The sequence below is a fragment of the Ornithodoros turicata genome, unplaced genomic scaffold, assembly GCF_037126465.1.
Source record: "Ornithodoros turicata isolate Travis unplaced genomic scaffold, ASM3712646v1 ctg00000829.1, whole genome shotgun sequence".
In the NCBI taxonomy this organism is placed as follows: domain Eukaryota; kingdom Metazoa; phylum Arthropoda; class Arachnida; order Ixodida; family Argasidae; genus Ornithodoros; species Ornithodoros turicata.
In genome coordinates this window covers 32,560-47,270 of record NW_026999402.1, presented here as the reverse complement: position 1 = coordinate 47,270, position 14,711 = coordinate 32,560, and the positions used below count along the sequence as shown (strand labels likewise).

Genomic DNA, 14,711 nt, shown 5'->3' with positions numbered 1-14,711 from the left:
AAAACAACGTTTAACTGTGAAGATCTAAAACTTGGATACCGTGCCCACATCTTTATTATGCTTCACATTTCACACTTTTTATGACAGCGCAAATATGGCGCAGGTGGCGGACGATTCGTCGTTTGCCGCACGCTCGGAAACAATTACTCAGCTCGCTGAGGATTATTGGGTTCCTCACAACAGATCATCATGGCTAAAGTACGATTCCGAGGTGGTTGTCAATGTCTACCAGAAAGAAATTGCCGGATCCGGCTTTTCCATCAAGAAAGTGATGCTCCTGGAGTTCAGTCAGTACTTGGAAAACTACCTGTGGCCGAACTATGACCCCGACACCTCATCCGCCGAACATGTGATGTCACTGGTTGTGATGGTGAATGAAAAGTTTCGTGAACGCGTTCCGGCGTGGCAGACCTTCATTAGTGCCCCCGCACATTTTCCAGGTTTCTTCAGAAAAGTCATGGAGAGCGCCCTGGATGACAGCTTTCGCTTCTCGTTGCGTGAGAAAACGGCTCTTATCGTGTTTTTTATTCACTGCTTCAACAGTATGGAAGTCAGCCTGATAAGACAACAAATTCAGAGGCTGGTGTCGCTCTCAATCTGGAGAACCCTATTGCTAGAGCGCAGAGAGCATGAGTTCAAACGTTTCCCGAAACTTAAAAAGTTCTGGGCGCACATAGAGAAAAATGACAAGAAATTAGACGAAGATGCCTTTAATAAGATTACGTACGAACGGGAATTCCTGTCACAGCTCATCAAACACTTTTTCAAGCACTTGGATTCTGTGCCAAGTAAACGGAGTGTTCCGGAACTCGACAAAGCCGCAATGGAAACTGTACATTACTGTGAAAGGTTCCTCGAGTTGATGATCGACCTCGAGGCATTGCTCCCTACGAGGCGTTTTTTCAACACCGTCTTGGACGACTCCCACCTGGTGGTTAAGTGTCGTCTGTCCTCCCTCGCTGACAGGCCCGAGGGTCGGCTGTTTAGTCAGCTACTCGACCGGCTCAAATTCTATTCCAGGTTCGAGATCAACGACCAAACGGGCGAAGAACTCTCGGACCACGACATGATGCAGATACACTACGACAGTATTACTGCCCTTCAGAAGGCAGCTTTCAAGAGCTTTCCAAATCTTCGTCCGTTCGCTCTCTCCAACGTAGCGAGCGTGGACACGCGCGAAAAGTTGCTCAACCATTTCGGATCGCTCAAGACGGAAGAATTGCACCGAATAGCCGCGTCCCTGTTCCTGGTGGCTCCGCTGAAAAAGTCAGACGAAAAGTCTACATATGACCACGAGTTTCTGCAGGAGCTGCTCATCTCTCAACACGAAAAACGGCAGTCCCAACTCGACAGCCTCAACGAGATGCCGCTCTACCCGACCGAAACCGTCGTCTGGGACGAGAACGTCGTCCCTTCCGAGTACTTCTCGGGCGAAGGTTGCCTGGCGCTGCCGAAGCTCAACCTGCAGTTCCTCACCCTGCACGATTACCTTCTGCGCAACTTCCACCTCTTCCGCCTGGAGTCAACCTACGAGATCCGCCAGGACATAGAGGACTGCGTGAGCCGCCTCAAGCCGTGGAAGACGGAGGAAGGAGGCGTCATGTTCGGCGGGTGGGCGAGGATGGCGCAGCCCATCGTCAACTTTGCCGTCGTCGAGGTCGGAAAGCCCAACATCGGCGAGAAGCAGCCGTCGAAGGTGCGCGCGGATATCACGCTGAACCTCAACGTCAGGAGGGAGATCAGGGCCGAATGGGAGGCGCTGCGCAAGCACGACGTCTGCTTCCTCGTCACCGTTCGGCCGGCGTCCCTGCCCGGGACTCCGTACAACTACAGGGAGCCCTTCATTCCGCAGGTCGGCCTCACCTACGTCCGCGGATGCGAAGTCGAGGGCATGCTCGACAGCAACGGCCGCGTCGTCGAGGAAGGCCCCGAGCCGAAGCCCGTGCTCCCGGGAGAAACGCGGACGTTCCGCGTCTGGTTGGACTGCAACCAGTACAAGCTCGACATGGACCAAAACGTGAAGGGCGGGGAAGACATCTACGAGACGTTCAACATCCTCATGCGGAGGAAGCCCAAGGAGAACAACTTCAAGGCCGTCCTGGAGACCATTCGGGACTTGATGAACACCGAATGCGTCGTGCCGGACTGGCTCCACGACATCATCCTTGGGTACGGCGATCCGGGTGCAGCTCACTACTCGAAGATGAGCAATCAGATCGCCACGCTCAACTTCAACGACACCTTCCTCAACGTCGACCACCTCAAGGCCAGCTTTCCCAAGAGCGAAATTAGGTTCGAGGTTGACGACCAGACCAAGTTAGTTCTCCCTTTCAGGCTGACGTTTAATGGCGTCGAGCGCGGAGAAGACGCTGAGTCAAAAAAGATGGATGTCGACGGCGCGGAAGAGGAGGCGACGGAAAAAATCGACGTGACGCCCTTCGTCGTTGAGAGTAGAAGTCCCTACCTCAGTCAGGTGGCCAAGAAGAACGCGGTGCCCTTCACGCCGACCCAGGTCGAAGCGATCAAAGCTGGGATGCAGCCGGGACTCACGGTCATCGTGGGTCCGCCGGGTACGGGAAAGACGGACGTGGCGGTGCAGATCATTTCGAACCTCTACCACAACTTCCCCGAGCAGCGGATATTAATCGTGACCCACTCCAACCAGGCCCTCAACCAGCTCTTCGAGAAGATCATGATGCTGGACATAGACGAGCGTCACCTGCTCCGTTTGGGACACGGCGAGGAGGCCCTGGAGACGGAGAAGGACTTCAGTCGCTACGGGAGAGTGAACTACGTCCTGGGGAAGAGGTTGGAATTGCTGCAGGAGGTCAGCCGCCTGCAGGAGAGCCTCGGCGTAGGGGGAGACGTGGGCTACACCTGCGAGACTGCAGGGTATTTCTACCTGTATCAGGTGGGTCAACGTCCGGGCCCGGATTCTTGTTCTCTGGAATATTTTCTTCGTGCGGCTGCGCAGAAATGGTTCATGATTTTGAGCTCTGATCTACACTTTTCTTTTTTTTTACACTGTTGTTCTTTTTGAAGCAGTTAGTACCATGGATTTTTGAAACCAGTGGATAATTACAAGTGAAAATGGATCAAAAGCCAGGAGACATGTTCAAAACCAATATATTACACTGGCTTACATAACAAAATAAAAGCAAATATACAAGGGCATTTCGACGCCTATACGGGTGTCCTCATCAGCTCGGATACACACGAGAAGAGCACAAAAAACAGCAGACGACACGGACAAGCTCAGACAGCTTGTCCGTGTCGTCTGCTGTTTTTTTTTGTGCTCTTCTCGTGTGTATCCGAGCTGATGAGGACTCCCGTATAGGTGTCGAAACGTCCTTGTATTGTTGCTTTTATTTTGTTATGTAAGCCAGTGCAATATATTTGCTGCGAATAATTGGAAGTGATTGCGCTCGATAACAAAAACATCCTGAGACTGGATGCAACGAGAAAGCTTGCTGTCATTGACATGGTTTAAAATTGCTCTTTCTTTCTTGGCTACAAGCAGGGACTGAAACCAAAACGAATATCGGTTCGGTTACTATTCAGTGTTAAAACTCTGAAAGTGGTTTAGGTTACGGTTACGGGATTCGCCGTTTTAATATTTGCGGTTACCGGAAAGCAAAAAGTTGAACCGATATATTTTTTTTTTCAGTTTTCTTTAGGATGTATGTGCTGGCTGCGTGGATGTCGCTAAATGAGCTACAAAGTGCAAACGCAGCACAGTGTGATTGCGACTCTAGCAAAGCCATCTCCACCTGGTGGCGATTTAGAAAAGCTGCGAATGCAAGTCTGAGAACGTGCCAGGGAAGGGCCAGGGCGCTTTCTTTGAATAATTACCTAATCAAGAAGAATGGAAGTCTCATGTGTTGACCCACGAGTTTCCTGATCAACTGTGTCACCACCGTTTTATCATAATATTAATCTTAGTAATGCAGAACAAAGCATGCATTTTCAGACCTCAGGCAGAGTAAACACTATCCCCGTACTAATGCATCGTAGATAAGCGTCCACTATGGATGGGCTGTGGGGTTCATATAAACAGAGGAAGCTTCTGTATGCTGCCTCACGTATCAACGAACGACTGGCAGAGATAAAAATATTACACTAGGTTGTATGTGAATACCAACAGCAGTGCAGAATAAGCAGCACTCTGATGTTCGTCGCCCTGCATATGGCATGTTAAGTAATTGCACGTGTATGGTGTTAAGTCAAGACAATATGTCAGTATACGCCCCTGCGCTAAGGGTTTTCAAAATATGCATTGTTCATATACACCGTTGACATACAGTTACAGACATGGGCGTTTCCAGGGGGGGCAAGAGTGCAAACCCCCACCCCTTACCATATCTTTTTCTGGAGATGGACGTTGTGTATGGGTGTTCAGAGGTTCGTATCATGACATCTGAGAATAATCATTACGACCTATGACTAAAGTGTGCACTATTTTCACAAGCGACCTTGGAGTTCGGGGGGGGGGGGGGGCACCTTGCACCCCCTCTCGGTACGCCCATGGTTTCAGAGTTTTGCAAATGTCAGGGTTAGAACATATGAGCACGTTTTGTAGTCACCACAGCAAACAAAAAAGTGTTGTTCTCTTGAGCTCATGCAAATGCCCACGTGAACGTTAACTTGTGCAATACAACTTTTTATGATTACTTGTGTCTCAAAGTTCCAACACAAACTATCTATGTAATTCCTAGAGACACTACACTTCCAACATAGCCATTTGTTTGCTTTCAATGCTCACATACTACGGGACTGTCAGAGGAGGAACTAAAAAATGGTATTGTTTGCGGACAACTAATCCACATTCCATAACACATGTAATGTCACTCTTCTTAAGCAACTAACAACTGCTTTGCCTTCTTGGATTCTAAAAGGCCTCCTTCGTTCGCTCGACTCACGATGCTTGTAAACAAACTCCGACGATGGAAACGTTTTGCCTACTCCACTGAGTTGAACTGCACAGTATGAGATGACCAGCAGACAAAATTAATTCCTTTTTCGTGAACCTTATCATTAAGAGCTGAAACGGATTAACATAATTCCGCTGACACTGCAGTCCCAACGCTCACTTTGCTCGAGAGACCCGGAACCGTCCGCCATTTTGGAAGGTCGGGGCTCCACCTACAGTTCATTGGAGTCGCGAATACTTCTCGGCGTTCTGAGCTATGCCAACGCCACCTAGATACAGAAGGCCTGCTGATTGCCTCCTCTTTCTCCTTCGCTGCATGGACATATAAAGTCAGAATTCGTCTGCTACAGCGATTCACCGATCTGCGAATTCAAGAACTCGCAAATGATTGCAGCTGCCACGACGAAAAACCCGAGACTGCGAAAAAGACGCAAAACAGACGACACAAAGCCGTCTGTCAAAGTCGTGTCGTCTGTTTTTCGTCTTTTTCCCAGTCTCGGGTTTTTCGTCATGGATCTTAGCCACCAGCTCGCTTGCTTTTTAACCATTTTATCTGGATTTGCAGCTAACTTGGAACCTGTAGACGTGAATCCGTAAACAAAAAGTGCAACACGTGTTCCAGAAAATCAATCTCGAGAAAGGTATGGGACCGTTTTGCACTCTATTTTAAAGTTGTCCGATTTAGTACGCGGGGACGTTCAGTCACTACTCGCAGACAACGGTAGTTCATCTCTATGGCTACAACAGCTGAAAGCACGTTCGTGATTGGCTAAGGCCGTTGAAAACACGATCCCGATTGGCTGACTCTTACTTGCTACGTCACGTCGACGAATGAGCAAGCTTTCTCTGTTTAGGTGGTGTTGGCCATGCACAGAGCTAGCTGCAAGACGCCACCATGAACTTGCAAGAATTCACATTTTTCGGTTCAGGTTACGGTTTCGGTCAATTGCAGATGGTGAATTGTGGTTACGTTCCTGTTACGGTTCTTGAAATAATTTGCGTTCCAAACGGTTTTTGGTTCCGTTACGGTTTCAGTCCCTATCTATAAGACTTCACCCTAATTTTAACCATGTGAATTCTGAGAGAGAAAAAAAAAAACGTATTTTCCTGGAAGTTTCAAACTTAGGTTGTGTTGTGCAGAGTTAACTAGCAACTTCAGTTTTAGTTTATTGTACCCTTGTACCCTTTAGGCACGCTTTCCCTTGTTTCATCAGTTTATTGTACATCAGTGTAAAAAGTGACATACAAAACAACACCAATAATAAAGTGTGTATAGTTGGTTATGCGCACGTTACAAGCAGTAACTAGGACTGCAGGGCAAGCTCATAAGGCTGTAAGATATTTCGCATTCCGTAATAAGTTGGCACTATCTAAGGAGGAACTTTCTAGAATTACCAATACCTAACAAATGCACGAATAATTATAAAGCATAAAAGTAAAGAGGTAAAGTATGGACATCCTTTCCAGGGTTAACCTGTTTCACATTCGCTTGCGAATAGACCTCTAACCGAGAAACGCCATCATGGCATTGGTAGACAGACTGAAACCGAAACAAATCGGAAGGGGATGTCTGGGTTCCACGAATGGGCACTTGTTCACTGCACCCTATTGAAAGAAAAGTATGACTGAAGGTCGCGTCCCTTTCAGGGACCATCGTAATCCCCTCAAGACCATAACTTTCGGGCGCGACCTTGTTCGCCCCTAGCTTTCAGCCTAGTTCAACTCTACCAAATTGGTGGCGCTGTCGAACACTGTGACATCACTTGTTTACAAACGGAGAGGTCTATTGATGTAGTTCTTCCTGAAGAAGGTAAAAAAACGTCGTTCACACACGTCGCGCCGTTGCAGGTGATATCCCGTTGGGAAAAGTTCCTGGAAGCTGTAAAGACGGGAGACTCCTCTGCACAGAGCGTACAGGAGCACTTTCCCTTCACCAAGTTCTTCAGCAACGCCCCTCAGCCCCTGTTCCACGGAGAACGCTTTGAGGACGACATGGAGAAGGCCCAGAGCTGCTTCAGATACCTGCAGGACATCTTCACGCAGCTGGACGAGTTCAGGGCCTTCGAGCTCCTGAGGAGCGGCCTCGACCGTTCTCGCTACCTGCTCGTGAAAGAGGCGAAAGTGATCGCCATGACCTGTACGCACGCGGCACTCAAGCGGCACGAGCTCGTCGACCTCGGCTTCGAGTACGACAACATCCTCATGGAAGAGTCGGCGCAGATCCTGGAGATCGAGACCTTCATACCGCTGCTGCTGCAGAACCCGCGGGACGGCCACAACCGGCTGAAGCGCTGGATCATGATCGGGGATCACCACCAGCTCCCGCCCGTGGTGAAGAACATGGCGTTCCAGAAGTACAGCAACATGGAGCAGTCCCTCTTCACTCGCTTTGTCCGGCTGGGCGTCCCCACCGTCGAGCTGGACGGGCAGGGTCGGTCGCGGCCCAGCATATGCGACCTCTACAACTGGAGGTACAGGAACCTCGGGAACTTGCCCCACGTGACCGTCTGGCCCGAGTACCGGACAGCGAACGCGGGGTTCCACTTCGATTACCAGCTGGTCGACGTCGGTGATTTCAACGGCGTTGGGGAGTCGGAGCCCAACCCTTATTTTTATCAGGTGAGACCGACGAGCTTGGATGTGCTTTTTTCTTTTTTTACCTGCGCGAATAATGTCTTATTTGGTTTGAAATCTAAATCGCATATTGGATGCAGTATTTTTTATTTTTTTTATTCAGAAAATCAAAGGACCGTGATGGTCATTACACGGGTAATACAAAATTGAAACACAATACAGTACATGCTGTACATCAATGGTAGAAGCTTTCTGTTCCGTGTCTCTGGTTTTATTGTCGTTTTTTATGCTGTACATCATTAAGAACACAAGTTACTACATTATTAAGAACACAGAAACACAATACAATATGTGTTATGTAATACGTTATTAAGAACACTGAATAAATATTACTATTACTCGCTTCATACAAGTTAGAGTACATTAATTATATTAAGAAAACACGATGACGGAACAGAAAGTATTTGGATCAACATAATGTATATTCCAAAACGAATATATTCGAATAAGTCAGAGGCTGGACTCATAAGCCCAAATATGCCACAGGAGAGGATATACAACAAAAGTCTGTATGCATATATGACGTACATGTACTGTATATCCATGTACTACGTGCTACATATGTGCTTGGTTCACCTATGTAAGTATGTAAGCTTTGGTTATGTACTACAAACATATTCTTATTTGCGATGTATTAGTAATCTTCACGAATCGCTCATACGGTCGTTATTTACATGTATTTGATTTCACAATTCAGGCAGTTTCCTTTCACGGAATTTACGTCAAGCTGTGTTAGGCGTTTGGTCGGCTCGTGTTTCCTGGCGGCTCTTGCCGCGGGTCTTTAAGGTACTTGCTACATGACACAATGTCTGTAACAGTTGAGCCCCCCAACACCAATTTTCTCACCAGTGAAAATGGTGGTCCAGGAAGACTTAAGATTACTCTTTGTGCAGCCCTTGTATCTTTGTAGCACTGTTGTTTGCTGCGGGCGCACAGAAAGGTGTTTTCCATGAAGAATGTCTATGAAGCGTGACCAAATCATTTCCACACTTAATGATGTGCTCACAAAATTAACACGCACAGTACAACGGAGGGCACGTCCTGGAAGACAACAGGCCTGCAGGACTGTGTCTGTGTCGTTTCTGGCTGGGGACATTACGTTGAATAAGGGATTTTCTTGCAGAACCTCGCAGAAGCAGAATATGTGGTGGCAGTGTTTATGTACATGCGTCTCTTGGGATACCCAGCAGAACGCATCTCCATATTGACCACGTACAACGGCCAGAAACACCTCATCAGAGACGTAGTACGACAACGCTGTGAATCAAATCCACTGATTGGCCGACCTCACAAGGTAATACAGTATTTATGTAGTGGTAAGAGTGTTGATAAAAGTAGAGAGGAGCTGCTAATGTTAAGGCACTTCATGTGTCACTTCCTTCCATGTATGGTGTTAGAAGGAATACCAGACACCCTGCCAGTCCACCAGGGATTTTTCCCCCATGCCCCCTAATATACCCCCCCCCCCCCCCCAGAAAATCCTGCAAAACAGGCTAAAATAACCCCAGAATAGGCCAAAAATGCCCAAAATAATAGCAGGTATTGGTAGCATGCATCACCACAAAATTTGAACATTTCCTGATGTAAAAATCTTGTGCAAGCACCCACAGATCAATGTGTATGACAGGGGAGGGTGTCTAATATTTCAGGGTCAAAGCTATTGCCTACCCTCGGTTTGCATCATTGTCACTTCGGGTAAAACGCAGAAAATCCCAGGGGATCAGACTTGACAAAGCACAAAGGCAGCCATTACCGCGGGCTCATGTGAATGCCAAATATGTCACACCCACCTCTACCTCTCGCCACGTTGTTTATTCTTTTTATTTATTTCTCCTGTCCTTTTATCTAAAAAAAAATGTTCTTTCACTTTATATCACCAGACTTAATCCTGTTTTGTGACTTCAAACATAGCACTTGATTTTTACCCCCCATTTTGAAAAGAACACAAAACCTGAAAACAGAAGGGTCTAATATACAGTCTGCATATAGGTTGAGGACCTGCTCATCCCTTTAGCTCCCTTTTTCCCCATTCGTGAAGGCGTACCTTCATTAGTTGAGCTTCAGATAGCAGGTAAACAAGTATGAGGTCCACTGTATGTTCCAGTAATGGCCTCAGCCACAGGATACTTCGTAGCAGACGACAGGGATAATGGTGTCGTCTGCCATGTGTGTTGCGCGCCACTCCAGTATTTTTGCACCATCGAATGCTCAATGCAGGACGCGGTGAATCTTTTGCCAGCCGCGTGTCTGGCAAGTTCCCCCTTTATTTGTCCGGTGGTGTGACACCTTTTCCGTTTACGGCCTCTCATGCGCAGACACACACTCTCTATCGTAACCAACGTGCTCGTACAGTAGACTTCCGTTAATACGACTTCCGATAATTCGATTTTCCGCTTAATTCGATCGAATTCGAAGGTCCCGTCAAATGCCCATACGTTTCTATTGATAAAAAAGTTTGTTATTTCGAACGTGAAATCTGTGCACATTGTATAATTCGATAGATGCGTCCGCGAACCAGGCATCCGCGTCGCCCGCACCGCACATAGCAACATAAAGTTCGCCCTAAAGGTCAGGTGGCAGATTGGCAGACGGTGATTGAACAGTACCGATCCGTTCCGATAACTGCAAGGTTTTGTGCACCGAACGCTATCGTATTTGCGTACGTAAGCAATAGTGTTTGTAGTTCTGCGCACGCACAAAACATAGAGCTTCGCGCATTGTGCAGAACCGCCACGCATCCCTTGCGTACGCAAAGCCAATGGCGTACGATGCACTAAAACTCATTTGGTGGTGGTTCGCGGTTCTGATGAGTGCCGGGCGAGAAAACCGTCTTTTTCTCGTTTTTTCTTTTCGTTTTTTGTTTTACGTTTCACCGGGCTTTCGTTCGGAAACTGTTGGTGCAACAAGAGTCCGATACACAATTAACGTGCGCTCGACGAGTTTCGAATTTTGATGACTTCATGGAAGAGGACAACATCGTCGTCAGACATGACCTGCCCGGGCAAGATGGCGGAAGCGAAACTGAAGACGATATCGCCGAGCGCATTCAGTGTGTGTTTGTGCGTGCATGCACGCACACTGCGAGCTTTCCGCGAAATCGTCTACAGTTTCGCTTCCGCCATCTTGCGCGGGCAGGACACGCCTGACACCGATGTTGTAGCGCGAGAGAGAGAGCTCTGTGTGCAATCTGTCGAGGTCGAGATATGCGCGTTTCAAGCGTGAGCGACAGCAGAGGAATGCATAAAGGTGACATTGACCTCTGCAGTTTTTCAGCCTATTCTTTAATTCGACCTTCGGATAATTCGATCAAATTTCGCGTCCCCGTCAGGGTCGAATTAACGGAAGTTTACTGTATTGGGTCTTTACACTGCTTGGTAGGCACGTCGTACGTGTTTCAACTCGGATCTACTTCATCCCCCAGGTGACAACCGTAGACAAGTATCAGGGACAGCAGAACGACTACATCCTCCTGTCGCTGGTGCGGACACGCGCTGTGGGTCACCTGCGAGACGTGCGTCGCCTTGTAGTAGCCATGTCTCGTGCTCGCCTGGGGCTCTACGTCTTCGCACGGATTGCTCTCTTCCGCGACTGCTTTGAACTTGCCCCGACCTTCGGCATTTTACTGAAACGTCCAACGAAGCTGTGGCTAGCAGTGCATGAGGTGAGTGCTTGAATGAAGTACGAGTAGAGCCTGAAGTTTTAGGGTTTTACCCGATTCTTCCCCGAATTTGCACCCCGAATGGAAGGTTGCCTCTTTAGGGTGAAACCCGATTTTTACCTGGCAAATTGCCCTCACTGGGATGTCTGTAGGAATGCATTAATTTACTTGTTTGGCAGAAAAATTCAGTTACATCACCATTTGTACCAAACCACTACATTTACAGTCGCCGACCGATTTTTCGGACATGCTCGATTATTCGGACTCGTTCGCGGAACGGCCGCGGGTTCCATAGAGGTGATGTATAAGAACGTCCAAAATTTCGCACGCCGTGCAGCTCCGTCGCTCGATATTTCGGACTCTGTTTGCCAAACCCGCGAATTTCTCTCATGGGGTAACGGAAAACATTGGTACCATCTGAAATTTGCATCAAAAGAAATCAACCAACTAAAATATTGAAGAAAAAAAAAAGGCAGTGATGATTGTTGATTTTCCATTCCTCTGATTAGAAGAGGTCTGTCGTAGGCGTAGCGCTTTTGCGTCTTCGTTTTTGGCCAACGGCCCAGCACGTGCTGTCCGCCCGCGAGTCGCGCTGTAAAGCGAGGTTCACTTACAGCACGCATGCGTTAGGTGAAGCCGACTTGCGGACTTGATGACGGCGGTGCCTCTGTCAGTGTACTTACAGTGACGAAATGTCGCTTCGGGAAATAGAAGCTGATGTTATCAGGCAGAGCTGGAGGCGCGTTAGGAAAGCATCGACAAATTTTTCCAGCCTACTAGGGCTTAGTAAAGTTTATTTTGAAGCGAAATTCGTTTTTTCGGACTGCTCGATTATTCGGACTCTTGCGCGATCCCCGCAGAGTCCGAAAAATCGGACGGCGACTGTAGTTGAGTAACTGAGCCCGATTTCTCCCCGAATTTAGCATACTGGAAGTTTTTCCACACGAATTCGCATGAATTTAGAGCACGTTTATTTACCCGATTTTTACCCTCCGAATTTAGAAAAAAATATTTCCCAAAAACTTCAGGCTCTAATTATACCGTGCCAGTCGCATCTGCACACATACGCACACCATTGTGGTGAAACAAAAGCAAAAAGAAAGTACATAGAAGGACATGCACTTCACAATTAGGGGACTGATGCGAAGCGGCCTTTCTCAGCCGCAAGATTGAAAGCTATCTCGCACGTCATGATTGTGCTCTGCACTCATATTTATTGCATTGATCTGTCCCAGATCTTGTAATCTGAATTTCTACCCATCCTATTTTTTTCAAGCCCTTTCGTGCTCCTTTAATGATGCATTGCTAGGTGGTAAAGCCTCTTTTTACGTTCTGATTTGTACCACTTAAGCTAAAACCTGAAAGAAAAAAAAAATGAACATGGCGAAGTGTCAATTCAGCCACCAATATGGGTACCGGAGAATGCTAAGCAGAAATAGGGCGTTGAGCACAGCTGTTCCGTATCTCGTGTTCATAAAAAATGCGAGGAATGCTTCTTTTTTTTTTTTTTATGTTCCACCCCAAAATCTACTTTTCCACCCAAAATCACCCGATTTTACCCTGTTTTACGCTTCACATAAACAAAATACAGAAACCGTAAAATCTTCAGAAATCTCCAGTGTCGGTTTCTGTATTTTGTTTACGCGATCTACAGGACTTGACTCCCCTCTTCGTATACGCTTTTGTTTTATGGTTCCTGGAATAGAACCCGATTTTTATCTCTCGATTTAAAAAAAAACGTAAAACCCGAAAACACAGGGCACTATGCACTGCGCACATGAAAACACTAAACATGCATCTTTTCTTGCACTGACGTGGCATGAATGTCCGCTCTTTCAGGGTTACCCTTCAGCTCGCCCAAGCGATGCACCACCAGGGGGCGAGCCGTTCATAGTTGAAGACATGACACAAATGGCACAATTTGTCTACGAGTTCTACCAACGCAAGGTTGACAATATGGCGGCGCAGCTGAAGGCAACAAAGCCTGTGTCAGAGAAACCAGCTGCGCCCCCAGAGGAGGAGAGCAAAGAAAAAGAGGGCAACCCTGAAGAAGAGGATGATATTGCGGAGCCTGCTTGTGAATAACTGTACATAATTATTAATAATTATAATGCATAATTTTCCAGACTGTGCCCAATTTGTGAGCTTAACCGAATTATAGCATAAGCTAGTCTTTTACGTGTTGGGTTACTGCTAGCAAATATTTTTGCAGGTACAGCGGTATCTGTGTACAGCGGAATTTGCCACGACTAAAGAGGTCTTGAAGCCATTTCCAAACTTTTGAGGAAATAATGTTGTAAATACTGTGTATTGATTTGTCTGCTAAACATGCATGTCAAAACGCTATTCTTCTGCAGTTTCGCGAAACGAAGCTATTGATCTCCGAATGTCATGTGCTGGGCGAGCACCTCCATTGCTGTCAACTGTTCACCTCCTTTCCCGTTTCTGTAGTGACATGTCAGGGTTGAGGAACGAAGTGCGTACTTTTACGTTTCCACGACGATGCAGGTGGCCAGAGCCGTAGCGATGGAGGGGCAAAAGGGGCAGCCGCCCCGGGCGCCCTCGCCAAATATTTCGCCCTGCAATACAGTAAAACCCGCGGATAGCGATTTCGCGTATAACGATATCCCTCGTACAACGATGGTTTATGATTTTACCGTCAAAATATACATTGTTTCTGTGGGGAAACGACCCGCGTACAGCGATGGAGACCGCGGTTCGAGTGCTCGTATAACGATGTTGGACGCTGTCCCGTGCGCGAAAGCTCGCGGTGAAAATCGCCGCGATAAGATACAGTACAATCTCGATGATACGCATCTCACGGGGTAGCGGAAAAATTCGTATCATCCGAAATTCGTATCAAAAGAATTAAACCAAAATAAAAATTGAGGCAAGAAAATAGACAGCGACTGTTCATTTTTCAGTACTGTCAGTGAAAGAGGTAGGTGGTAACGGTTTTGTGTCTCCGTATTTGGGCAATGCTGCTCAAATTCGCGAGATGATTCAAAAGGCCCAGCACGTGCTTTCCACCCGCGAGTCGCGCGACAGTGTACTTCTAAAGCGAGCTTCTCCTAAAGCACACAGGCTTTAGGTGAAGCCGACTTGCGGAATAGTGACGTGTAGTGTTGCCAGAAGTTGTCCGTTCCCTCCACGAGTTCTGGTCGCTGTTTTCCCAAGCCAGTGCGATGTCACACAGCTTCGCGTTTTTTTTTTTAGCATCTGTTTCTTTTTCTTTTGCTACACGCGGGGTGGCGCGCAACTTTTCGGGGACGCGCTATTTAGGACAACCCTCGTTTAGTGATGTACCCCGTATAACGATGGAATTCGCGATCACCGTCAATATCGTTATACGCGGGTTTCACTGTACTTCTTGTTATAAAGACTCCTGATTTCGTGGGAGATTTATGCCACTTGAGGGCTGTTCTCCGCCATGGCTTGCGTAGTTCACATGAGTCAGTAGCTAACGTCGTTAAGGCGGAGCCTCCCTCG

At 47.4% G+C, this 14,711-nt stretch overlaps 1 protein-coding gene across 1 annotated transcript; it reads left to right on the top strand.

Moving 5' to 3' along the window:
- Nucleotides 1-5: 5 nt before the first annotated feature.
- Nucleotides 6-13,349, top strand: LOC135375159 (RNA helicase aquarius-like). Its single transcript, XM_064607885.1, has 5 exons — nt 6-2,911; nt 6,779-7,549; nt 8,688-8,858; nt 10,986-11,225; nt 13,062-13,349. Exons 1-5 carry the CDS (start codon nt 95-97, stop codon nt 13,305-13,307), a joined length of 4,245 nt encoding a protein of 1,414 aa, XP_064463955.1. The 5' UTR covers nt 6-94; the 3' UTR covers nt 13,308-13,349.
- The last annotated feature ends 1,362 nt before the right edge of the window (nt 13,350-14,711 follow it).

Excerpts from the sequence above, each read along its gene's own strand:
- LOC135375159 (XM_064607885.1), top strand. The coding sequence starts at position 95 with ATGGCGCAGGTGGCGGACGATTCGTCGTTTGCCGCACGCTCGGAAACA. Across the intron at positions 7,550-8,687 it reads CCAACCCTTATTTTTATCAG|AACCTCGCAGAAGCAGAATA; the intron begins GTGAGACCGACG and ends ATTTTCTTGCAG. Across the intron at positions 11,226-13,061 it reads TGTGGCTAGCAGTGCATGAG|GGTTACCCTTCAGCTCGCCC; the intron begins GTGAGTGCTTGA and ends CCGCTCTTTCAG.